General features: G+C 58.9%; 1 protein-coding gene and 1 non-coding gene across 6 annotated transcripts in view; one reads left to right on the top strand and one right to left on the bottom strand.

Moving 5' to 3' along the window:
* The window catches only part of MYH14 (myosin heavy chain 14), a 56,956-nt gene that overhangs the window by 5,297 nt on the left and 27,542 nt on the right, over positions 1-24,117 (bottom strand). For 3 of the 5 annotated variants that reach the window (XM_049786995.1, XM_049786997.1, XM_049786996.1), the window contains 24 exons: positions 23,913-24,027; positions 23,018-23,113; positions 21,533-21,720; positions 20,962-21,083; positions 19,759-19,828; positions 19,505-19,665; positions 19,050-19,158; positions 17,863-17,994; positions 16,395-16,601; positions 14,737-14,874; positions 14,216-14,339; positions 12,744-12,915; positions 11,779-11,991; positions 11,358-11,502; positions 10,238-10,444; positions 9,085-9,189; positions 8,849-9,001; positions 7,404-7,652; positions 5,897-6,109; positions 5,512-5,724; positions 4,107-4,268; positions 3,539-3,667; positions 2,430-2,518; positions 2,160-2,283 (listed from right to left, as the gene is read on the bottom strand). In XM_049786995.1, coding sequence (XP_049642952.1) covers positions 2,160-2,283; positions 2,430-2,518; positions 3,539-3,667; positions 4,107-4,268; positions 5,512-5,724; positions 5,897-6,109; positions 7,404-7,652; positions 8,849-9,001; positions 9,085-9,189; positions 10,238-10,444; positions 11,358-11,502; positions 11,779-11,991; positions 12,744-12,915; positions 14,216-14,339; positions 14,737-14,874; positions 16,395-16,601; positions 17,863-17,994; positions 19,050-19,158; positions 19,505-19,665; positions 19,759-19,828; positions 20,962-21,083; positions 21,533-21,720; positions 23,018-23,113; positions 23,913-24,027 — 3,636 coding nt within the window. The remainder of the gene's footprint in view (positions 1-2,159; positions 2,284-2,429; positions 2,519-3,538; positions 3,668-4,106; positions 4,269-5,511; positions 5,725-5,896; positions 6,110-7,403; positions 7,653-8,848; positions 9,002-9,084; positions 9,190-10,237; positions 10,445-11,357; positions 11,503-11,778; positions 11,992-12,743; positions 12,916-14,215; positions 14,340-14,736; positions 14,875-16,394; positions 16,602-17,862; positions 17,995-19,049; positions 19,159-19,504; positions 19,666-19,758; positions 19,829-20,961; positions 21,084-21,532; positions 21,721-23,017; positions 23,114-23,912; positions 24,028-24,117) is intronic. The other 2 variants (XM_049786998.1, XM_049786999.1) reach the window with 1 other exon arrangement.
* Positions 13,543-13,645, top strand: LOC126029222 (U6 spliceosomal RNA). Its single transcript, XR_007502866.1, has one exon. It is a non-coding gene; the product is annotated as a U6 spliceosomal RNA (small nuclear RNA).

Here is a 24,117-nt window from a genome sequence, read left to right as displayed (position 1 = left end):
TTTTGCCTGTCTTTTAATTGTTTTGTTTGTATGTTTTTTTTCGTGTTTAGTCTGGGGGGCCATACCCAGTGGCACTAGAGGTTACTCCTGGCTCTGGTCTCAGAAAGAACTCCTGGCAGGCTCGAGGGACCCTATGAGATGCCGGGAATTGAACCCAGGTCCTCTACGTGCAAGGCAAACTCTCCACTCTGCTTTTGCTCCAGCGCCATGTTTTGTTTTGTTTTCTGCTTTGGGGGTGTGTGTTATTATTTTTTGAGTCCACATCTGGTGGTGCTCAGGGCTGTGCTTAGGGATCAGTCCTGGTGGGAGTCAGGGGACCTCATACATGGCCAGGAATCAAACCAGCCACCCTTGGGGCTATCAAGGACCTACCTTGCTTGATATTTCAGCCACCATCCCTAGGCAAATGCCAACTTGTATTTTTTGTTTCTTTGCCACCCCCCAACCCACAGGTCACCAACAGCGTCACTCTTGGGTTCTAACCTTTCGGCTCGGGGTTTGCTATTTTCACGAGCCCACAAGACCGTCACCCGTGTGGCTATAAAAGGCACCTCTGGCTATTCTGAGGGTTCTCACACTTCCATTCTGTACCTCAATCACCTGGGAGCCTGTGAGAACAATTTGACCCGATGGGCCCTCACTGCACCCCACCAGCGCTGGTCCAGAGTCAGCCTCTAGGAGCTGAGTTCCCATGTCTTGTGTTTTTTGGTTTTTATTTTGCGCAAGCCTCTCTGTGGCTCTGGGTTGAGTCGGGGTGCGGGGGCCACCGTGAGAAAGGCAACAGCAGCTACGATGATGTGGGGGTGTGTTCCTGTTTGTTTACTGAACGGGATGGGGCGCAGAGGGGGGGCGCCGGGAAAATGAGTCACTAGGCCTGATTCACACTCAGAGCATCTGACTCTCACAGGAATGACTGATGAGCTTGGCAGGGACGCAGGAAGAGAAAGGGAAGGAGAAAAAATCCTGGGTGATGGGGAAAGAACACTCAGAATGTGGCTTAAGGGGTCACCGGCACTGGGTGAAGAATTCAGACTCCAGAGAACCTGTGTCTCCTTCTGCTAACAGCTCCCTAGCCCCCAAATGCCAGGCTACCCTGTTCCTCCTGATGTATATGGTGCAGCTGTACCCCAAGATTCTAGCATGGAATCCTCTCTGTAAAAAAACCAACAACAGGGCCTGGAGAGATAGCACAGCGGCGTTTGCCTTGCAAGCAGCCGATCCAGAACCAAAGGTGGTTGGTTCGAATCCCGGTGTCCCATATGGTCCCCTGTGCCTGCCAGGAGCGATTTCTGAGCAGACAGCCAGGAGTAACCCCTGAGCACCGCCGGGTGTGGCCCAAAAACCAAAAAAAAAAAAAAAACCAAAAACCAAAATAAAACCAACAACAACAACCATACACAGGTGGGGCCAGAGCGATGGTATTGTGGGGGGGGGGGGGTTGTACTTGCCTTGAACACGGCTGACCGGGGTTTGATTCCCGGCATCCCACAGGGTTCCCCCAGCACCACTAGGAGTAATTCCTGAGCTCAGAGCCAGGAGTGAGCCCCGAGGCCCGCTGGGTGTGGCCCCAAAACAAACAAGCAAAATCATACACAGGCACAATCCAGAGAGACAGCACAGGGGTGAAGGCACTTGCCTTGTGTGGGATCGAATAGACAGAGTTCCCTTGCCAGCACCAGCTGGGGTCTCCCAAGCCAGGCAAAATTCCCCAGGGCAGAGCCAGGAATCAGCTCTAAGCACCACTGGGTGGGTCCCCAAGAACAAAATAAAGTAAAAAGAGAGAGAAAGCGTAAAAAGGGACCGTTGCTTCATCTGATGATAGTCTGCCCCCTTGAGGTGTCTGGCCTGAACATGGCATTTTCTTGCCAACAGCAGAGATGCAGACTCTGTATATATGTGTATGTGTGACACAGAGACAGAGAGAGACAGAGACAGCGAGAGACAGAGAGACAATGACGGAGGGACAGAGACAGAGAGACACAGAGACAGAGGGATAGAGACAGAGAAACACAGAGACAGGGACAGAAACAGAGAGAGACAGAGGGGCAGAGACAGAGAGAGATAGAGACGGATGGAGAGAGACAGAGACAGAGATGGAAAGAGACAGAGATGAAGAGAGACAGAGAGACAGAGAGCCCCTGACTTTTGCAAAAGCTGACCTGCAGGAGCAGCTTGCGGTATCTGTCGCCCAGCAGCTCGGCGTTGCTCTGCTCCTCCTCCAGCTCCTCCTCCATCTGTGCCAGGCGCCCCTCCAGCTGGCGCTTCTCCTCCAGGAGGGCTGCCCTGGGGTGGGAGTCGGAACCGGGAGGGATCAGAATCAGAATCGGAACCAGAATCCGGCCGGGGAGGGGAGGGAGGTAGGGGGAGGCCGGCCAGGCCCAGGCGGGAGAGGGCCCCCCCCCAGGCCCCTCCGGGGACACGACAGGCACCTGCTCAGGCTGCCGTTGGCCACCTCGTCTGCGATCTCGTCCCGCTCCTGCAGGGCCTGGCGCCGGGCACGGTCCGAGGCGGCCAGTTCCTGGGGGGTCGGAGAGGCGATCAGGGGGTGGAGGCAGGAAAGGGGGGGCCAGGCGAGGGACCTTGAGGCCCGGGGTGGTCCCCACAGTCGCGGACCAGAGAACTGCAGCGATTCGGCCCGTAGGTGCGGCCTGTCTGGGCCTTACTGCTGCCCTGTGCCCACCTCCGGGATGCCACCTGGCAGGCCCCATCCACCGAGACCCTGGGCCTTGAGACTCTGCCCACCGAGACTCCAGACCCCAGAGCCCCATCCACTAGGTGTGCTCCACCCACCAACCCTTTAGACCCACCCACAAAGACCGCAAGACCACGCCCACTGAGACTCCAGCACTCAAAGCCCCGCCCACTGAGAAGCCAGTACCCAGAGCCCCGTCCACAAAACACGCCCACAAACCCTTCAGACCACACCCACCAAGACTCTGGGCCTTCAGACCAAGCCCACCAAGACGCCAGTATTCAGAGCCCCGCCCACTAACTCTCCAAGCCTCGGAGTCCAGCCCACAAGACCTTGACACCCCACCCACCAAGACTCTAGAACCCAGAGCCCCGCCCACAAAGCTATAAGGCCACGCCCATCGAATATCCAGACCTCGGAGCCCCGCCCACCTTCAGGCCACACCACAGACTAGGGCCTTGAGACCACCCACCAGGACTCCAGGACTCATAGCCCCGCCTATAGGACCAACAGGCCCCGCCCACCTTCTAGGATGCCAGAGCGAGCAGGGCCACGCCCACCAGGACTCTGACCCTGCCCACCAGGATTAGGCCTGGCCCCGCCCGCCAGGACTCTAAGTCCTGCTCCGCCCATCAGACTCCGGCTCTGGCCCCGCCCACCAGAATGCCAGCCCTTGAGACCCCATCCACTAGAACTCACGGCCCCGCCCACAGGGCCTACAGGCCACGCCCACCACGGATATTCCACCTATCAGGACCCCCAGACTCAAGAGCCCCGCCCACCAGGGGGCCTCCATGCGAGGCCACGCCCACAGGAACCCAGTCCGGCCCCGCCCACCGTCCTCACCTCCTGCAGCCGCAGCACCTCGGCTTCCAGCCCTTTGAGGCGCTTCTCGCCGTCCTTGTTGAGGGCGAAGATCTCCTCGCGGGACGTGCGCGTCTCCTCCACCTCCCGCCACAGCTCCTTCATCTGGGCCTGGGTGCGAGGAAGCATCGGGTGGGATGGAAGGAAGGGGCTATGGGCCTGGCCAGGCCTCCCACGCCCTCCCACCTCGACTTTCGACTTTCGGGGTTCACTCCCAACTTTGGCTCCAGGCTCCGCGCCCAGGGAGCATTCCTGCTGGGGCTCAAGGGACTATACGTTCAACAAGCAGGTGCAATCTCCATAATGGCGGAGGGACCCTGGCCTAGATTCCATTTCAAAGACTAAAGAAGATGGGGCCGGAGCGACTGCAAAGCGGGCGGGGAGAGCGTTTGCCTAATATGTGGCCGCCTCCGGTTTGATCCCAGCATCCCAAACGAACCCCCAAGCACCACCAGGAGCCAGGGGTCAGTCCTGATCACCACCGAGTGTGGCCCCAAAACCCAAGAGAGAGAACGACGGCCTTGGGGAGCGCGGGTGCCACCCAGCCCACCTGCATCTTGCGGAGCTGCTTGACGGCCTCCTCCTTGCCCTGCCCGGCCGAGTCCATCTGCGCCTTCAGCTCCTCCAGCTCCGACTCCAGCTTCTTGCGCGCCGCCAGGGCCAGGGCGCGCTGCTTGCGCTCCTCATCGCGCTCCACCTCGGCGTCCCGGAGCTGGGGGGGTCCCAAGGACAGGCTCAGGGGTCAGAGCTGGTCCTTCTGGGGTCCCCGCCCTCCCCACCGGGCCCCCTGCATCAGAGTCTGGAAGCGCCTTTCCCTTCTGAGCCGGCCCTGTCCAAGGCCCTGGGGTTGCTGGCCTGAGGCTGGCCCCAGGTAGTCCTGGGGGATTTATGGACGGAGCCCACCAGCACCCCCAGTTCCTCTCCCCCTAAGAAATGGGGGACACGGGAGGCTTCAGGCTAATGGCCTAGTGCACGGAGGGGTGTAGACAGGCCGGGGGAGGGAACAGCAGGGCCATGCGGACAGAGGGTGCAGCAAGATCTGTGTGTGATGTGTCTTGATTTGTTTGTTTGCTTCTGTGGTCTCCGGCCAGACCTGGCAGTGCTGGGGTGGGGGGGAACCCTATGGGATGCCTGGGATAGAACTCGGGTCGGTCACATGCAAAGCAAGTGCCCTTCCTGCTGTGCTCACGCTCCAGCCCCAATTATGATGGAAAAGTGGTGCAAGGAGCTGGGATGAGGAATGAGGGCATGTGAGCACTGAGTGGGGGAGCTTCCCCGAGGGATGGCTGAGATAGGAGGGAGGGGTGCTGGAGGCTGCGCACTACGCATGTCAGGGCGATGGGGGGGGGTGAGGGCGTCAGCGAACTGCGCATGTCAGGGTGAGGGCTGAGTACTACGCATGTCAGAATGCGGTTCTGGACGGTGCATGTCCGTGAAGACTGCACTGCGCATGTCAGAGTGCACGTTGTAGACTGCACATGTCCGGGTGAGAAAAGAAACTATACATAGCAAGTGCGGCAGTGTATACACTGCGCATGTCAGAATGCAAGGCATGGATTGCGCATGTCTAGGTGCGAACTGTGTAAACTGCGCATGTCAGGATGTGGGGTGCGGCTTGCACGTGTCCGGGTGAGGACTAGTACTGCTCATATCAGGGTGCGGGGTGTGGACTGCGCATGTCAGGCTGCAGGTTGTGCCCTGAATATGCCCGTGAAGACTGCACTGCGCATGTCATGTCAGAGTGTGGGGTTGTGGACTGCGCATGTCCAGGTGAGGACTCAGTACTGCGCATGTCAGGGCGCGAGGTAAGGACTGCATTGTCCGGTTGGAAACTGCACTGCGCATGTCCGGGCAGGCGCATGGTCCTGGGGGGGAGCTGCAAAGGGCTTTTGGTGGGTCCTCGGGGGCCGGATCTCGGGGTCCCCCGCCCCGATCCCTGCGGGCGGGGCCCCCACCTGCTTGGCCAGCTGGCGCCGTCGCTCCTCGCCCGCCTCGTCGCGGCCCTGCAGGTCCCGCTCGTGCTGCGCCTTGAGCGCCTGCACCGTCACCTCCAGGCGCAGCTTGGCGTCCTCGGCCGCCGCCAGCTCGTCCTCCAGCTCCGTCACCTGCGTCCGCAGCTCGCCCGCCGCCTGCTCGGCCACCCGGCGCGCGCGCTCCAGCTCGTGCACCTGCGGGGGGGGGGGAGCAGAGCACCCCGACTTCCGCCGCTGCCGCCTCCTAGAAGCCCTCCTGGGTTGGGCGGGGCCTCCCGCGCTCCTTCCCACCCCGCGTGTCCCCCTGTTCGCTGCCCTGCACGCGTCTCCCGCACCCCGGCCCACCCCGGCCCGGCCAGGTGCTCACGCTCTTGCCCACGTCGTCCTTGCTGCTCAGCAGCGCCTCCAGCTCGGCCCGCAGCGTCCGGTTCTGCCGCTCCAGCTCCTCCCGCGCCTCCTGCTCCTCCTCCAGTGCTCGCGCCAGCGACAGCGCCCGGGCCTCGCGCTCGCGGCCCTCGGCCTCCACGCGCTCCCGCTCCTCCAGCGCCCGCAGCGCCGCCGCCTTCTCCTCCGCCAGCAGCTGCGGGGTGGGCAGGGGGTCAGAAGAGGCCTGGAGGGGTGGATGGACGGGCAGACAGATGGACAGGCGAATGGGCGGAATGATGGGTGGACAGACAGATGCATGCACAGACAGGCGGGCAGATGGATGGACAGATGGACAAATGGACAGGCAGACGGGCAGATAGATGGATGGGTGGACAGTTGGACACACGAATGGATGGACAGATGGTGCACAGATAGATGTACGGACAGACAGGCAAATGGATGGATGGACAGATGCGCAAACGAGCAGATAAAATGGATGGACAGACGGATGGAATGGATGGACAGAGAGAAGGACGAACGGACAGAAGGATGGATGGACAGATGAAATATATGGGCAGATGGATGAACAGATGGACAGACAGGCAGATGGATGAATGGGGACAGGTGGATGGACAGACTGATGGGACAGATGGATGGAATGGATGAACAGATGGATGGGCAGGTGGATAAAGGATCAGGCGATGGATGGACAAATAGAGATGGACAGATAGACAGATGGGTGAGGCAGGCGCCGGATCAGAGGCCTGGAAGAATGAGACAGGACAACAAACAGACGGACAGATGGACAAACGGACAGGCAGATGGATAGACAGAAAGATGGGCAAATGGATGGACAGACGAACAGATGGACAGACAGCCAACCCCTCCATTACAGAGCACTGTGGTGTGTGACCTCAGAACCCCACCACCACTCACATATAAACAGATGCCCCTACATAACCTTTGGAAAGAGGAGGAGAGTGACTCCTGGCTCTGTGCTCAAGGATTATTCCTTTTGTTGTTGTTGTTTTTTGCCCACAGCCAGTGACAGGGTTTACTCCTGGCTATGTGCTCAGAAATCACTCCTGGCTTGGGGGACCATATGGACACTGAGGTTTGAACCAGGATCCGTCCTAAGTTAGCTGCATGCAAGGCAAACGCCCTACCACTGCATCACCATTCTAGCCCCTCAGGGATCACTTCTGATAGTGCTCCCGGACCATACCTGGTGGGCGTGGTGTACCCTATAACCCTCTGTCCTGCTGTCCTATTGCTCCAGCCTCTGTGATCTCACATTTTTTAAATTTTAATGTTTTTGTTTTGAGCCACACCCAATCATACTCTGAGGGCCAGCCGGGAGGCCAGGGACTGAACCCTGGTCATCCCTGTGCAAGGCAAACTCCCTGCCGTGCTCTAGCTCTAGCCGCTGTCACCCCCCACATTCACAGTAGCCGGAGCCTTCCCACCCATGAGCCCAGTGCCAGTGCTCGGGGATCCCCGGGGGGCACCTGGTCGAACTTGCGCTGCTTCTTCTCCAGGGAGGCCACGAGCTGACGCTGCTGCTCCAGGTCCACCGTGGCGTCGTCCAGCTCCTGCTGCAGCCGCCGCCGGCCCCGCTCCAGCCGCTCGGCCACCTCCGTCTTCTCGGTCAGGCGCTGGGCCAAGGTCTCGGCTTCGCGGGCTGCCCGGCGCCGGGCCTCCTCGCCAGCTTCCAGTGCGCTCGTCTCCTCCTCCTGGCGCCGCCGCCACTCAGACAGCTGGGGAGGACGGGGACAGTGGGGACACGGTGTCTGTGTCTGAGACCCGACTCTCTCACTGTCCCCGTGGCACTGAGTAACAGCACCCTCCGAGACTGGCATTACTGTGGGCAGCACCGAGGATGGTGCTGAGAAGCCAATGAAAGATTCTGGTTGAGACTTACTGGACAGAGAGGGGCATTTGAGGTGGGTCTTGAGGCATGCATCATAGTTTGCCATTTTTAGAGAAGAAACCACCATCTGTCCTGCAGCCACCATGTTTTCCCTCCATGGGTATTTCTCGGGGCACCTCCCCTCAGGGCAGCCTTTCACTGAGCTATGTCTTGGAGAGGGTCCCCCTTTTCAGAATCTCCCAGGTGGATGGGAGACTGGGTGGGCCAGCTAGGAGCAGGGACAGGGGAGGGGAAGGGCTTTGTGTGCCTAGCGGGCAGGGAACAGCTGAAGGCACAACTCAGGAACCTGTTTGTTTGTTTGTTTGTTTGTTTAGGGGGTCACACCTGGCAGCACTCAGAGGTTAGTCCTGGCTCTACGCTCAGAAATCACTCCAGGCAGGCTTGGGGACCATATGGGATGCCGGGATTCGAACCACCATCCTTCTGCATGCAAGGCAAATGCCTTATCTCCATGCTATCTCTCCGGCCCCCCGTTTGTGCATTTTTTGGGGCCACATTCGATGCTCAGGCCCCAGAGACCCTATGGATGCTGGAGCTAGAACCTAGGTGGGCCTTGAGCCAGGCAAGCTCTGCTGTACTATTAAATAGCCTTTTTGTTTGGTTGGTTTTTGGTTTTGGGGCCATAGCTGGCAGTGGTCAGGGGTTCCACTTGGCTCTGCACTCAGAAATCATTCCTGGCAGGTTTGGGGAACCCTATGGGATGCTGGAAATCGAACCTGGGTCCATCCAGGGTCTGCAGTGTGTAAGGTAAACACCCTTCTGCTGTGCTATCACTCTGGCCCCTGAAAATAGTTTTTTTGGAGGAAGGAAAAAGGGGAGCTGAGCCTTGTTTCAGCTAAAGGCAATGGAGAGAGCACCTCCTAAAGAGCACCCCGAGTTCTAGGCAGCTAGCCAGGGTGGGGCCCAACCACAAGGGAGGAGCATAAAGGCAGGATGTACCCGGGGATTGGGGAGGGGGCTGTGGGCGCACCCTGGGCCACGGGTGGCACACTTTTGGGGCTCGGCCCAGCTCCAGCACCTCACCTGGGCCTGAGCCGTCTGCAGCTCCCGCTCCGCACGCTCCCGAGCCGCTGCTTCCTCCTCCAGCTGCTCTCGTAGCCCTGTGGCCTCCGCACTCAGAGCCCGAGCCCGGGCCTCGGCTGCGTGCTTCAGGCGGGTCTCCTCGTCTAGCATCTCCTGCAGCAGGAGGGGAAAGTCAGGGTGCGGGGAGGATGGCGTGGGGCAGGACCTGGAGCAAAGGGCCTGCGGCGCGGGGTTACCTGGCTGTCCCGCAACTGGGCCCCAGCGCTGGTCAGCTCCTTGCTCAGCCGGATGGCCTTGGACTCCGCCTCGCTCAGAGCCCCTGTCATGGACTCCAGCTCCGCCTGCAGGGAAGGGATACCTGGCTGTCAGGTCCCCCACCACTGAGCCACATCCCTCTGCAGGCAGGGATCACTTCGGGCGGTGCTCAGGGGTCCCTTCTGGCTCTGGGCCCAGAAATCTCCCGTCAGGCTTGGGGATCATATGGGCTGTCAGGAATCAAACTCGGGTTGGCTGAGTGCAAGACAAACGCCCTCCCCACTGTGTAATCGCTCAATCCCAAAGGCCACTTTTGTTTTCTTTTTCTTTTTTTTTGTTCTTGTTTGTGTTTGTTTTTGGGTCATACCCAGTGGTGCTCAGGGGTTACTCCTGGCTCTGAGCTTAGAAATCACTTCTGGCAGCCTCAGGGGACCATATGGGATCCCAGGAATCGAACCCAGGTCCATCCTGGTTCGGCTACATACAAGGCAAACGTTCTACCACTGTGCTAACACTTTGGCCCCCAAAAACATTTTTGTTAAGTGTGTCTGTGTGTGCCTTGCAAACTCAGAAGTGCACATGGACTGTTCCTGTTGTGGTACTCAGGAGTGAACTCCTGGAGGTGCTCAGAGAAATATCCATGGTGAGGGGATTCGAACCTGGTCAGCCCCATGCAGGGCAAATGCGTTCTCTCCTTTCTTGTTGGCCCTGGAAACTGAAAAGTTTAATTTTCCTCTCAGTTCTCTGTCTCTTTGAGTCCCAGAAACGAAAAGGCGGGCCTGAGCGACAGCACAGCGAGGAAGGCGTTTGCCTTACATGTGTCCACCTGAGTTCGATCCCCGGCATCCCACATGTTCTCCGAGCATCACCATGAAATATTTCAAAGCCCAGAGCCACCAGGAGTAAATTCTAAGCATCGCCGGTGAGTTGTGGCTTACAAATAAAACCAAACACAAGAAATGCACTTTCTGGGGCGGGGTGTTTAGATTGTGGACCTGCCTGGCCTTAGTCTCCCCCCCAAGCACCAGGGAAGCTCTGAGAGCCCCGCCCCATAGTCCAGGCGGGAGAGATGCTGGCAGGGGTCGCTGAGCACTAGACACGGAGTCCCCACCACAGAGGGCCGGCCCCACTCACCTGGACACGCTGCAGCTTCTCCACGGCCTCCCCACGGCCCCGCTCCACATCACCCGCGCGTCCCTGTGCGTCCTGCAGCTGTGACTCGAGGCGCCGGCGTTTCTGCTCCGCTTCCTGCCGGGCTGTGTGTAGCGTGCCCAGCTCCGCCCGCAGCTCGGCCACCTCGGCCTCCAGTGCCCCACGGGTCTTCTCCCACGCGGCTCTGCCCTGGAGGTGCGGGACAGCGAGAGTGGGGTTCGGGGCACCCAGAGTTTGGGTTCGACCCTCCTTCCCCTCTCTGGGTTTGTGGCTTTGGTTTTCAGGACACACCCAGCAGTGCTCAGGGCTTGCCTCTGGCTCTGTGCTCAGGGATCACTCCAGGCAGGCTCGGGGGACCACATGGGATGCCGGGGATCCAACCCGGGAGCTCCCTCAAGTCTCTGGCTCTGAATAGGCTGTACCTTCTAACTTAACCACCTCTGAGCCTGCCAGAAATCATTTCTGAGCACAGAGCCAAGAGTAGCCGCTGAGCACTGCTGGATGTGGCCCCCAAAAAATAAACAAGAAATTCCTTAGCCCAGCCCCTTGAACCCCTCTGGTTTTATTGTTGTTGTTGGTTTTGGGTCAAACCTATCACCACTCAGGGATTACTTCTGGCTCTGCATTCAGAAATCACTCCTGGCAGGCTCAGGGGACTATATGGAATGTTGAGGATTGAACCTGGGTCCGTCCCAGGTCAGCCGTGTTCAAGACGAATGCCCTGCCACTGTGCAATTGCTCTGGCCCCTCCTCTTCCATTTTATAGCTCATACTGCCCCAGAGCTATGAATGTGGGTTCATCCTGTTTTCTCCTACTGAGAGGGCTGGAGGACATATTGGCAGGGTTTGTTCACTCTGGGTCTCCAGGAGGAGCAAAAGCGCCTGAACTTCATGTGTGCAGAAACTGCTCTTTGGAGCACTGTTCTCTCAGAGCACTTTTCTCAGATCACTCTTCCCTCTGGTCAAGGCTGTGATGAAGCCATCCAAGACACACAGATGACAGGCACAGCCCACATGTGAGGAGAGCGGTGGGACCAGACAGTTACTGCCACGCATGCCCCCACCCTACCCACCCCCCCGGTGCCACCCAGCCTCCACGTACCCTCCGAGCTTGCTCCAGCTGCTCCGTGAGTTCCCCAACTGCCTGGCCGTGCCGCTGCCTCAATTCCTGCACCGTCACCTCGTGAATGCGCGTCTCCTCCTCCAGAGTCTTCTTCAGTTCTGTCACCTCTTGCTCCCTCTTAGACCTTTGAGTGGGGAATTGGTGAACAGGACACAGAATTTCAGAGCAGAAGGCGACAGGGACTCCCGAGCAGGCGCCCGATTGTTGCTTCTGCCTCACTGGGGTGTTGAATAAAACTCCCATACATACTTCAAAACTCTATCTCAAAAGCCCATTCTGAAAGGACATCTTTCTGGCCCACCTCCTGAGAACATGGTTTAGGAAAACACGGATCACCCCGCCACAAGCGACTCCACTCTGTGCCCCATGCCAACTCGGGGTGCGTGTCGCCGGGCCTCACCGGAGCTCCTGCTGAGCGTTGGTCGAGTCCAGCGTGTCCTCCAGCTCCCCCCGCAGCGCCTCCAGCTCCTCGCCCAGGTCCCGGCGCTGCTTCTCCGCCTTGGCCCTGGCTGCGCGCTCGGCCTCCAGGTCCTCCTGGGTCTCGGCCAGGCCGGCCTGCACCTCCCGCAGCGACTTGAGCATTTGGGCCCTGGCCCCTCCTTCCTCTTCCACCCTGCGGAGAAGGAAGCATTAATGGGGTGCTCCTACCACTAGGAGACAGGAAGTGGGGCAGTCCTGGGATTCCATCCTCATGGCCTCCATAACTGTTGGCCGTGAAACGGGCCGGGCTGTGACTATGATCCCGGGATATCAGACTGAGTTCTAGCCTCATGCCGGCTCATTCTTGCAAAGCCAAATGTGGAAACTGAGGCACCGAAAAAAGAAGAACTGGCCCAGGTGCCAGGAGCGGAGTCTGAGCAGCTAGCAGAGCTTCCGTGAAGCCCGGTCTCAATCCACCCAAGCTGGGAGCAGCACTGACTGACTTGAAGCAAACCCCAGCCTCCCCCTGGCGCTTTGGGCTCAGCCACCCTGATTTTGTCTGTCTGTTTTAGTTTTTGGGGCCACACTCAGCAGCACTCAGGGGTTACTCCTGACTCTGCACCCAGAAATCACTCCTGGCAGGCTTCGGGGACCATATGGGATGCTGGAGATCAAACCTGGGTCCATCTTGGGTTGGCCGTGTGCAAGGCAAACACCCTACCACTATGCTATCATCCCAGCCCCAGCCACCCCTATTCTGGGCTACCGCTGAGAGGACAGAGGTTCTGGCGGTGCCTCGAGGGGCAGGAGCATTTGCATCAGTTTGCACCAGCTGCAGACCCATAATGCACCTTCAGATGCCTTAACTTCAGGGCAGCTCCAAGCTGTAGCTCTGCTGACCTGTGGGTGCCCTGGGGGTCCCCCCCAGTGTCCTGATGCCCCCACCTGGCCAGCGCCGCCTGCAGCTCGTCCTCCTTCCGGCCCAGCTGGGCCCGCAGCTCCTCCATGCGTTGCTGAAACTCAGCTACCTGCTCCTGCAGCTCCGAGCTCTCCCCGTCCATTCTCCGCTTCAGCTTCTCCAGCTCTTGGCGGCCCTTCTCCTCCTTCCGGAGCCGGTCTGGCGGGGGGTGGGGGGGCAGGGAAAGGAGGGTCACGCAAGCCCACCCACGTTTCATGCCGCACCCTCTCGGGACCTCCCTGAGCACCCCCAAATTCTGGGCCAGATCTTTCCCCCTAGCAGGGCTGTCACCCGGCCTCCAGTCTCCTCCTCCAAGACACCCCCATTTAGCTTTTGTTGGCCACACCTGGCAGTGCTCAGGATTCACTCCTGGCAGTGTTCCAGGGACTGTTATGAGGTTCTGGGGATCCAATTCAGGACAGCTGGGTGCCCTAACCACTGTGCAATCTTTCAGCCTCCCCCCACCCCATCCAAGTGCTGATGGTGATTCTGAATTGAGAGTAAGGAAGGAGAGAGACAGAGAGAGGCATAGGAAATACAGGATCTTTTGGGGGGTACGGGCAGCTGCAGAGAGACTCAGGTACAGAAGAAAGAAAACTGGATCTGATTTGCGGGCTACCTCTGGATATTATTACCGTAAGAGAGATAGCATGGTGACAATATGCAGAGACAATAGAGACGAAGGCCAGGATGACCTGTCCATGGGAGGATACAGGGAGGGCACGGGAGGGAGCACTGTGACAATGAGAGTTGAGATGGAGCACTCCGAACAAGAACTGGGTGCTTGTGCTCGCTTTGGCAGCACATATACTAAAATTGGAACGATACAGAGAAGATTAGCATGGCCCCTGCACAAGAACTGGTACTGAGAGGGGGGAAACACAGTGTGTAAAAATTAAAGGGAGGAGAAAGACAGAGACAGAGAGGAGGAGGAGATGTCTGTCCCAGAGGCAGGCAGTGGGGAGGGCAGGTGGGGAAACTGAGGGCACTGGTGACGGGAAATGTGACCTGGTGAAGGTGTTGGATGTGGTATGACTGAAAATCAATCATGAACAACTTCGTAACTGTGATAAAAACCCGACTTATTCTGAAATACCTTGTGTTTAAATATCACAATTATAATACCAATAATAATAGGGGTCGGAGAGACAACACAATGGTATGCAGTCGACCTGGGAGGGACCTGGGTTCAATTCCCGGCTTCCCACATGGTCCCCTGAGCCTGCCAGGAGCAATTTGTGAGCGCAGAGCCAGGAGGAACCACTGAGCACTGCCGGGTATGGGCCCCCCCACCAAAAAAAACAAAAACAAAAAATATAGTAATAAAGACCTAGACCTGGAGAGAGAAGACCCAGAGGAGGCTGAGGACACCCCATCTCGCTGCACCTCCATTCCAGCCCTCCCAGCACGCAGACCTCGGGATCCCAAGGCTCTGCCCAACCCCTCAGGCATCTCGCACCCTCCATGTCGGCGATGGTGGCCTCATATTTGAGGCGCAGCTTATTGAGGCTCTTGATCTTCTCCTCCTCCTCAGCCGCCTGCGAGGAAAACTCGGACAGTCGCTCCTCCAGCAGCCTCCGCTCCTGCGGGGGGACACGGGTTGGGACATGGGTCAGAGCAGGGTCAGGACATGGGGGTCTCTGCCCCCCATTGCTCACTTCTGCCCAGGCCTGTCTTTCCCTGTTGGCTGTGGCAGGACCCTGTGTTCATGGTAAAGTGGGGGAAACAAAAAACAAGGTCTGGGGATGTCTCAGGGACAGCACAGAAGGAAGGGCGCTGGCCTTGAACCAACTGACCCGGCCAAGTTCGATCCCCGGCATTCCAATGGGTTAGCTGTGTGGGCTTGGGGGCAGCTCAGGCTGTGAGGGTGTAACAGATGATGGGGGTACTGGGGCCCCCAGAGAGCCACCAGCAGGGGGCAGAGGCAGAAAAAGCCCCCTGGCTCCCTCCCCGCAGAACCCCATAATCAGTTGCCCCCACCTTGCTCAGCTTGGCGTTCTGGTCCCCCAGGAGCAGCAGGTCCTCCTCATATTTCTTCATCTTCGCCTCAGTGGTCACCTTCTCCAGCTGCAGCTTCTGCCGGGCACCCTCCTCCGCCTCCAGGTGGGCCTCCAGTTCCTGGGAGATGGGAGAGAGGAGAGGTGGTCTCGGTATTATGGGGAGCAGTGGCTTCCAGGGGTTCTCCCTTTCCACTCCTAAGGTGGGGAGGAAAGAGTAGCTTCTGCTTGGTTCATCCGAGAGGACAGAGGGGATGGTGTTGCCTTGTAGGCAGCCCACCCCACGTTCGATCCCAAGCATCCCACTGGGTCCTCTGAACAGTGCCGGAGTGATCCCTGAGCACAAAGCCAGGAGTAAACCCTGAGCACTGACAGGTGATGGACCTCATTAAAAAAAAATAAAAGGGGTAAAAAGGATTGGTTGTGCTGGAGCTAACATGTCTCCTGTCTGCCTGGGTTTTCTCGGGGTCACTGGTGGCCTCCCTCAATCTACAAAGGTGCATGTAACCATCTCTCTGGGTCTCCATGACCCAGGCGGAGTGTGTGTCCAAGTGTGTGGGACGCTGCGTCCAGGGTGGGAGGCATGCCTTGCATGTTTGTGGGGTCGCCCCGGTCTGGCTGTGCAGATGTGCAGAAAGTGGATCGGAACCCAGGAGAATAGAAATGAGAGCACCACAGATGTTGAGTTAGTGATGTGTTTCTGCAGCAACTGTTCTGTGCGCAGACATTGGCTCTGGGGCTTAACTCCTGCTCGTGGGGGTGCCGAGGAGGATTGAGGCTAGACCCAGCAGTGCTCAGGGGACCCCAACCAACACTGGTCAGGTGCCAGGTCTGAACCTCACCCCTCTGGCTCTGGGACACACTGATTTTATGACGTCACTTCTCTTAAGGCTGGACTGACTGCCCTGCCCTGAACCTTTAGCATCTCAACTGAGATGCATCTTAGTGCCCAAAGGTTAGGAGGGTGGCAGAAATGGGGCAGGGTTGGGGCGAAGCTGGCAGGCACAACTACAAGATTGGGAGTTGGCAAACACCTGGCAGGCCTGGGGGCGTGGCCTGATGGATTAAGGCTGGGCGAGGGGCGTGGCCTGCAGACATAGCAGGGGTGGAGGCGTGGCTGGCAAGCACAAGGCAGGCCTGGGCCGTGGCTTTCAGTCCTGGGGCAGGGCTGAGGGCGTGGCCTACCGGAATAAGGCAGGGTTAGGGGCGGGGTCAGAAGACAGGTTAGGGGCGTGGCCGGCAAGCAAGCCGAACCAGGGGCGTGGCCTTCAGCACATGAACAGGGCCAGGGCGTGGCCTGATTGGATGGGGCGGATCAAGGGACGTGGTCTGCAGCCACAGCAAGGGTGGGGGCGTGGGCACGGGCACGGCCTTCAGTCAGTATTAGGCCTAGGGGCGTGGTCTGCAGACACAGCATATGTGCTGGAGTGTGGCCTGCAGGGATAGGTGGGTCTGTGGGCGTGGCCAATAACACAGGGGCGTGGCTGGCAAGCACAGGGCAGGGCTAGGAGGCGCGGCCCTCAGACACCTGTAGGACTGGGGGCGTGTCCCGCATGTGCGGTGGGCGTGGCTTTCGGGCAGGGGCGGGGCGTGGGCGGGGCCCGCGGGAGAGGCGGCCAGTCAGCCCGACCACAGACGGACCTGGACATGCTGCTGCAGCCGCTTCTTCTCGCCCTGCAGCTGGCGGCTGCACTCCTCCTCCTCGCCCACGCGCGCCTCCAGCTCCGACACCACGGCTTCCAGCTCCTGCTTGCGGGCCGCCAGCCGCCCGCGGGTCTCCTCGGCCTCGGCGCACAGCTCGGCCTCGGCTCGCAGCTGCTCGGCCAGCCGGCTGCGCTCCTCCTCCACCTGGGTGGGGACAGGGTGAAAGGGCGATGCCGTGGTCAGCGTCCCCCAGGGGCGTTCAGGGCCATCGGGTGCCCCCGAAACCCCAGATTCGCTCTGCCCTTTGAGCCTCGGGGGCCCTAGTGTCAGCCTGCCCTGCTAGATACCACCCGAGTCTCCCCTCCACCTCTGACCCTGCTGTGCCTCCTCTCTCTGACCCTGTGACCAAACCAGCGCCCTCCTCCCGGGCTTCCCAGCTCCCGATTTCTCTCCCTTTCCAGCCACCCTCCAAAGACACTCGGAGTCCTTTCTCAGTCTCTCAAGTCACAGAACACTCCTTGCCTGCACATTGTACCCAAGGAAATAATTCAGGGTAAAAAAAAGAAAAAGAGAAAAAAAGAAAACATATGGGCCCGGAGAGATAGCACAGCGGCGTTTGCCTTGCAAGCAGCAGATCCAGGACCAAAGGTGGTTGGTTCGAATCCCGGTGTCCCATAGGGTCCCCCGTGCCTGCCAGGAGCTATTTCTGAGCGGACAGCCAGGAGTAACCCCTGAGCACGGCCGGGTGTGGCCCAAAAACCAATAAATAAATAAATAAATAAATAAATAAAAATCTCTGCAGAAGCGGCTGGCTGCGACATTATTTGAATAGGCCGAAAATTAAACCATAAAACAGGGAACTGTGTTGGGGCCGGAGAGATAACATGGAGGTAAGACGTTTGCCTTGCATGCAAAAGGTCGGTGGTTCAAATCCCATATGGCATCTCATAGGGTCCCCCCTTTGAGCCTGCCAGGAGCGATTTCGATCTCTGAGCGTAGAGTCAGGGAGGAACCCCTGAACGCTGCAGGAGTGACCCAAAAACAAAAACAAAACAAAAAAACAGGGAACTGTGAAAAGTGCGACTCACCAGGGGAGTCGGGAAAGTTTGCAGCAGAGCCAGGACCCTTGACCACCCCAGATTTTGGAGCATCTTAGATGCCCAGGAACCCCCAGATCCCCATCCCCTGGTTAGACAGCCTGGATGGAATCTGCTCTCATGACAACTCAATAAACCGCTTTCCAATTCCTGGGCACCCACTTTCACATCAGTTGGGCCAGAGGTAACTTCAGGCTCAGCCTGGGGACCCAGCCCCCCAGCCCCGCTCGTCAACGCCACGCCCACAATTTCCTTTCCTGACCCCGCCCCGACAAGACCACGCCCACAACCCCCTTTCCTGACCCCACCCCGTCATTGACCACGCCCCTCCGTCCGGGCCCCGCCCCTGGCCCGTCCCCACCCCTCACCTGCGCCAGGCGGCTCTGCAGCTCGCCCACCTCGCGGGCGCTCTGCTGCTGCAGCTCCTGCACCTTCTGCAGCTCCTGCACCCGCGCCTGCAGCACCTCGTCCTGCCGCGTCACCTGCAGCAGCGGCTTCACCTGCGGACGACGAGGGCCGTGGGGTGAGGGGATCCGGTCGGAAAGCCGCCTGACCCTCACGCCTGGGGCTCCCCGTCTTCACATGTCCTGCAACTCTACGCATTCGCTTCCCAAGACCGCTTTCCAAGACCGTTCAGGGAGAAGCTCCAGGCAAGGGACCCGAGGAGTGCAAGGGACAGACGCCCCTGGCTAAGCGGGTGACCTGGGGGCCGCAGACCATTTCTGCTCCACCGCTTCTCAAATTATATTATTGAAAAGAAATTGGGGGGAAGCACAACTGGGTGCGCCCAGGGATCGCTCTTGGAGGGCTAGAGCGCCGTCCGAACTGAACTGTTTATTGCTCCAGCCCCAGCTCTCCTTGATTTTAGTTAATCGAATGTAGTTTGGATTTCAGGCCAGGCCTGCTGGTACCCTGCACGGACTTCTCATTCGGTGTTCAAGGGATCACTCCCGGCGGGCCTGGGAGGACAATATGGCATGCTGGGGAACTGAACCTGGGTCACCGCTGTGCTATCTACCGCTCCTGCCTCCCCAATCCAGTTCGACTTTAAGATGCAAAACCAGACTCGACCTGGGGCGGAGCCCGGGAAGGCCACGCCCCTCACCGGCCAGACCCCGCCCATCACGGAGCAGCCCCGCCCTCACTGTCCAGACCCCGCCCACCTACCAAGGCCCCACCCCTAGCAGCTTAGGACCCGCCCACTAGGGAAATACCAACCAGCTCTCATTACTCGGGCCCCGCCCACTAGCGTACCAACCTGGTTCATAATTCAGGCCCCGCCCCTCGCTGCGCAGGCCCCGCCCACGAGGGGTACCAACAGGTTTCATTCATCAGGCCCCGCCTATAGCCAATAAAGCCCCGCCCCTCACTGATCAAGCCCCGCCCAACAGAGGCATCACCTGTTTCATTACTCAGGCCCCGCCCACCAGCGTACCAACCTGGTTCATTATGCAAGCCCCGCCCCTATCCGCTCAGGCCCGGCTCACTAGCGTACCAACCCGGTTTACTATGCAAGCCCCGCCCCTCACCGCTCAGGCCCCGCCCCAAACCTCACCTTGGTGAAGAGGCGCCACCACTGCCAGTGGCGCAGCTTGAGGTAGGCGGCGCAGTTGCGCTGCATCACCCTGAGCGCGCTCTGCTGCTGCTGCCGCTTCTGGAAGGCTCTGCGGGGCGCGGGGTTGGGGGGCACCGTGGGACGCTGGGCATGGGGACCCCAGCCCTTCCCGGCCCTGGTGCCCCTTGCCAGACTCAGCCAAGAGCCACCTGCACTCTTCTGCCACCCCGGAGGCCTGGCCTGTCGGGCAGCTAACTGGTCCTACCCTGGCCCCCACTTCTGCCAACCCACACCCCTCCACTCCACAGCCTACTTACTGGTCAGCCCCTCAGCCTCCTGAGCCCGCACCCCCGGTTACACGTAACCCCGGGTTGGATTCCTAGCATCCCATATGGTCCCCAGCTTCCAGGAGCGATTTCTGGGTGCAGAGCCAGGGGGGACCCCTCCCAGCTCACCTGCGGGCCAGGTAGCCCCTGGCGGCAGCCTGGAAGGACACGATGATGTCCGTGACCTTGAGGTCCCTCTCCTCCTCCAGCTGCGCCAGCACCCCGGCCCGAAAGAAGATCTTGCTCTGCCCCACGCGGTACAGGTTGGGGTCCAGCTCCAGGGCCTGGATCTGCGCGGCAGGGGAGAGGCGGTGAGGGGGAGCCTCCCCTGGATGGGGCCCTGCACACCCACCACCAACCCACCATCGAAGTACCCCACTTACCATCTTCTCGCAGGCCTGCTTCCCGTCCATGAAGCCTTTGGGAATGGCATTGGGGGTCAGGATCTCGTACCTGCGGGGAGGGATGGGGGGTCACACAGGGCCAGGGGGCCAGGCAGAGGACAGGGAGGACCAGAGCACTGGGGATGCCTCTGAGCCGGAGGTCACCAGTCCTGGCAAAGGACCTTCCTGTAGCTTCTTTAGCTTCCTTCCTCCTTCCTTACTTCCTTTCTCTTTCTTTTTTTTGGGGGGGGGTTAAGGAGTTGGGCTACACCCAGCGGCACTCAGGAGTTTCTCCTGGCTCTGCACCCAGAAATTGCTCCTGGAAGCTGGGAGACCATATGGGATGCTAGGGATCAAACCTGGATTGGTTATGTATAAGACGAACAACCTACCACTGTGCTATTGCTTCGGCCTTCCTTCCTTTCTTCCTTCCTCCCTCCCTCCCTCCCTCCCTCCCTCCCTCCCTCCCTCCCTCCCTTCCTTCCTTCCTTCCTTCCTTCCTTCCTTCCTTCCTTCCTTCCTTCCTTCCCTTCCTTCTTTTCCTTCTTTTGTTCCTTCCTTCCCTTCTTTTTTTCCTTCCTTCCACCACACACAATGTTTAGGGCTGACTCCTAGATCTGTGCTCCAAAATCACTTCTGTCTGTGACATATGGGGTGCCGGGGATTGAACCCGGCTCTGCCACATATAAGACGAAGTCTGTATTATTATCTCCAGCTCCTGAAACTAGTTTTTTTTTTCCTTCTTCTTAATATTTGGCCACACCTGGCAGTACTCAGGAATCCCTCCTGGCAGGCTTGGGGCCCTATATGGGATGCCGGAGATTGAACCCTGTGGGCCGCGTGCAAGGCCAACGCCCTCCTCGCTGTGCTATGGCTCTGGCCCCTTCTAGGTTTGTCTGTTTTTCCTTTAAGAAATTCGGGGTGGGCCTGGAGAGATAGCACAGCGGCATTTGCCTTGCAAGCAACCGTTCCAGGACCAAAGGTGGTTGGTTCGAATCCCGGTGTTCCATATGGTCCCCCGTGCCTGTCAGGAGCTATTTCTGAGCAGACAGCCAGGAGTAACCCCTGAGCATCGCCAGATGTGGCCCAAAAACCAAAAAAAAAAAAAAAGAAATGCAGAGTGTACTCTAGGCCCTTTTTCACTAATGGATGCACTCAGTAAGGATGGGGAGCACCCGTCCCACTCCGGTCCCTGCCACTCACCGCTGCCGGAACTCCTGGAAGAGGATGCGGTTGGGGAAGCCCTGGCGGCAGATGCGGATCCCTTCGAGGACCCCGTTGCAGCGCAGCTGCTCCAGCACCAGGCGTGGCTCCAGCTTCCCAGCCTGGGGACAGCGGGGAAGGGAGGACACGGGTGCGAGGGGCACTCAGCAGCAGCCACAAGGGGCCCAAACAGGGGACGGGGCTAGGGATGGGGCTTGTGGCTACCAAGTTCCCATTTAGTTTAGTTTTTTTGTTTTTGTTTTTGGGTCACACCCGGCAGTGCTCAGAGGTTCCTCCTCTGAGACTCCACTCACAAATCGCTCCTAGCATCTCCGGGGACTATATAGGATGTCGGAGATGGAACTCGGGTCCCCCCTGGGTCGGCAGCGTGCAAGGCAAACAGCCTACCGCTGTGCTACCTCTCGGCTCGCTTTTCATTCTTACTGATTTATTTATTGCAAAATGCATACATAGCACTGAAACAGAACAAACTCTAAGCTCAGGGGCTGTTCCTGGCAGGGTATCATGAGTCGAACCCGGAACCCTAGGGGGCCCTCCGCGCCGTGCTCACCCGCTTCTCGTGGTTGGGGACGATGCAGCGCACGAAGCTGGGGTTGGTGTTGCTGAGCGTGGCCATGAGGCGGCTCAGGGACTCCTTGTACAGCTGCCCCACGGTGCGAAACATGCCACGGCGGGGGCGGCCTCCGGGTGGCCCGTCCCCCAAGCTGCTCACCTGCTCCAGCCCCACGATGCCGTCCACTGCGGGGAGGGGGGGCAAGGGCGAGAGGAAGAGGGTTAGGGCTCCACCGGCAGTGAGGAGACGTGCAGGGAAGGCCAGGACGGACCCGGTCCCCGGCATGCAGGGCCCCATCTGGCCACTCCCAGGGCTGGCTCTTGGCTCTGTGCTCAGAGATCTCATCTGGCAGTGCTCAGGGACCGCTGTCCACCTCTGAAGCCCTTCAGTTTAAGGGGTCTATCCCAGGTGGAGGGTTCTAGGTTTAGGGGACCTGCTCTTCCTTCCCCCGATAAAAGCCCCAGGCCAAGTAGATGGCAAGGGGAAGATTATCAGGCAAACAGAGCCAGAAGGCCAGGAGGTCACAGCCTAGACACGGAAGATTCCGGATGGGACCCAGGAGGGGTAACACCCACAAACTCAGACACAGGCTCTTCATCCATCCATCCATCTCTCTCCGCTCAAAGGAAATCAATGAAATGCCTCAGCATTTCTGCGAGCACGGGGAAACTGAGGCACAGAGGGAGACAGGGTTTTATTTTGCTTTTGGTTTGTTTTTTGAGCCACACCCTGTGGTGCTCAGGGGCTCCTCCTGGCTCTGCACACAGGAATCATTCCTGGCGGGCCGGGGGGAACCCTATGGGATGCTAGGGATTGAACCCGAGCTGGCCGTGTGCAAAGCAGGCGCCCTCCGTGCTGTCTCATCGCTCTGACCCGGGGTCAGATTCAATGAACCAGTGCAAGACCAGAAGCCAAGGCTGGTTTTTAAACCAGGCAAGAGCCTTGGTGGGGTTTGGCTGTCTGTTATTTTTTTGTTTGGGGTTCACACCAGGTGGTGCTTGGGCCTCACTCCTGCCCCTGGGCTCAGGGAACTGTCTGTGGTGTTGGGAAACACACCCAGATCAGCCCAGTGCAAGACAAGTGCCCCCCCACGGTGCTCCCTCGGGCCACTAACGCCTGATTGTAATTGATCTAGGATCAATTACATTGTCATTGATCTAGGATCAGGCGAGCTGCTGCTTCTACCTTTTCTGTTTATTTTTGTCATTTGGGGGCGACCCTTTTGGGGGATCTCAGAGGGCTCCTGCGGTGCAAACGCCCTCCCCACTAAGGCCCCTCACTCGGTGGATGTTTTTACGAGCAGGGAAAAATCATGCTGAGTTGCTTGGGAAGCTGATGGATGCAGCCAGGAGGCCAGCCAGGAAGAGGAAGAGGGGAAAGAGAAGCAAGCCCCAGGAAAAGGGGGAGATAGAGTCTTCCAAAGAAGGTTCCAGGGCCCCATTGCAAGCCCCCTTCCCCACTCCCCACTGGCCCATCTCTCACCAGCAGACACACAGCAACAGGACCCCCCTGCGGATCCTGAGGGGGCCGCCCGTGGGAAGGAGCCCAGGAGGGAGAAATGCTGGAAGGCCCCGAGTTCTGGGCAGGAGGGCAAGGGGACAGGAGGGCAGACATGGGGCAGGGGGCACAGGGATGCAGGGGCCACAGAACGAGGACGGGGTGGCCGGAAGGCAGAAAAGGAGGAGAAAGTAAGATTTAGTTAACAGTAGGTGGGTTAAGTTTGGGTATGGGGGACACACGCCCAGCGCGATTTGGGGGGTCGTCCCCACAAGTGGAGGAACCCAGCAATGTCAGGGGCATTTCTGGGTGCCCTAAAAGCAGAGCCAGAGCTCTGGGCCTCAACCCCGCTGCTCCTCATCTGACTTTGGGGTTCCCTTGTCTCACTTCTGGGGCATTTATTTAATTTCTGTTTCTTTAAGTTTTGTTTTGTTTTGTTTTGATTACACCCGGAGGTGCTCAGGGGTTCCTTCTGGATCTGCACTCAGAAATCGCTCCTGGCAAGCTCGGGGACCATATGGATGCCGGAGATCAAAGCCAGGTTCATCTGGGGTCTGCTGCGTGCAAGGCAAACACCCTACACTGTGCTATTGCTCCGGCCATTTTTAAGTTCTTTGGCCACATCTGGTGGTGCTCAGGGGTTGCTCCTGGCTCTGTGCTCAGGAATCACTCCAGGCGGTTCTCAACCCTATGGGAAGCTGGGGATGAAATATTGAACCCGGGTCTGCTACGTGCAAGGTAAGCTGCCCTTCCAGCTGTGCTATCATTCCGGCCCCTGCTGACAGAGCTTGCTCAGGGCTCAGCCTCGGAAATACAAGTTCCCCGGGCAGGAGGAGAGAGCACGGAAATGGGGGTACAGACCCGGCTCAGCGCCCCTCACCATCTTTCCAGATCTCTGCCGTGAGCCGGTCCGTGCTCTGGTGCAGCAGGGCTGCCACGCTGTCGTTGAGCGGGTCCATGTTTTTCATCAGCCACTCGTTGGCCTTGTAGTCCACCTGCAGAACAGAACCAGGCCGTGAGCTGGATGCCCTGTTTTATTTCCCCCTGGGGGAGCACTGTAATCCCAGCAAAGGGAGGATTAGAGA

The sequence above is a fragment of the Suncus etruscus genome, chromosome 14 (genome assembly GCF_024139225.1).
Source record: "Suncus etruscus isolate mSunEtr1 chromosome 14, mSunEtr1.pri.cur, whole genome shotgun sequence".
NCBI classification, from domain to species: domain Eukaryota; kingdom Metazoa; phylum Chordata; class Mammalia; order Eulipotyphla; family Soricidae; genus Suncus; species Suncus etruscus.
Note: the sequence above shows the minus strand (reverse complement) of the source record. Positions and strands in the feature narration are given on the sequence as shown.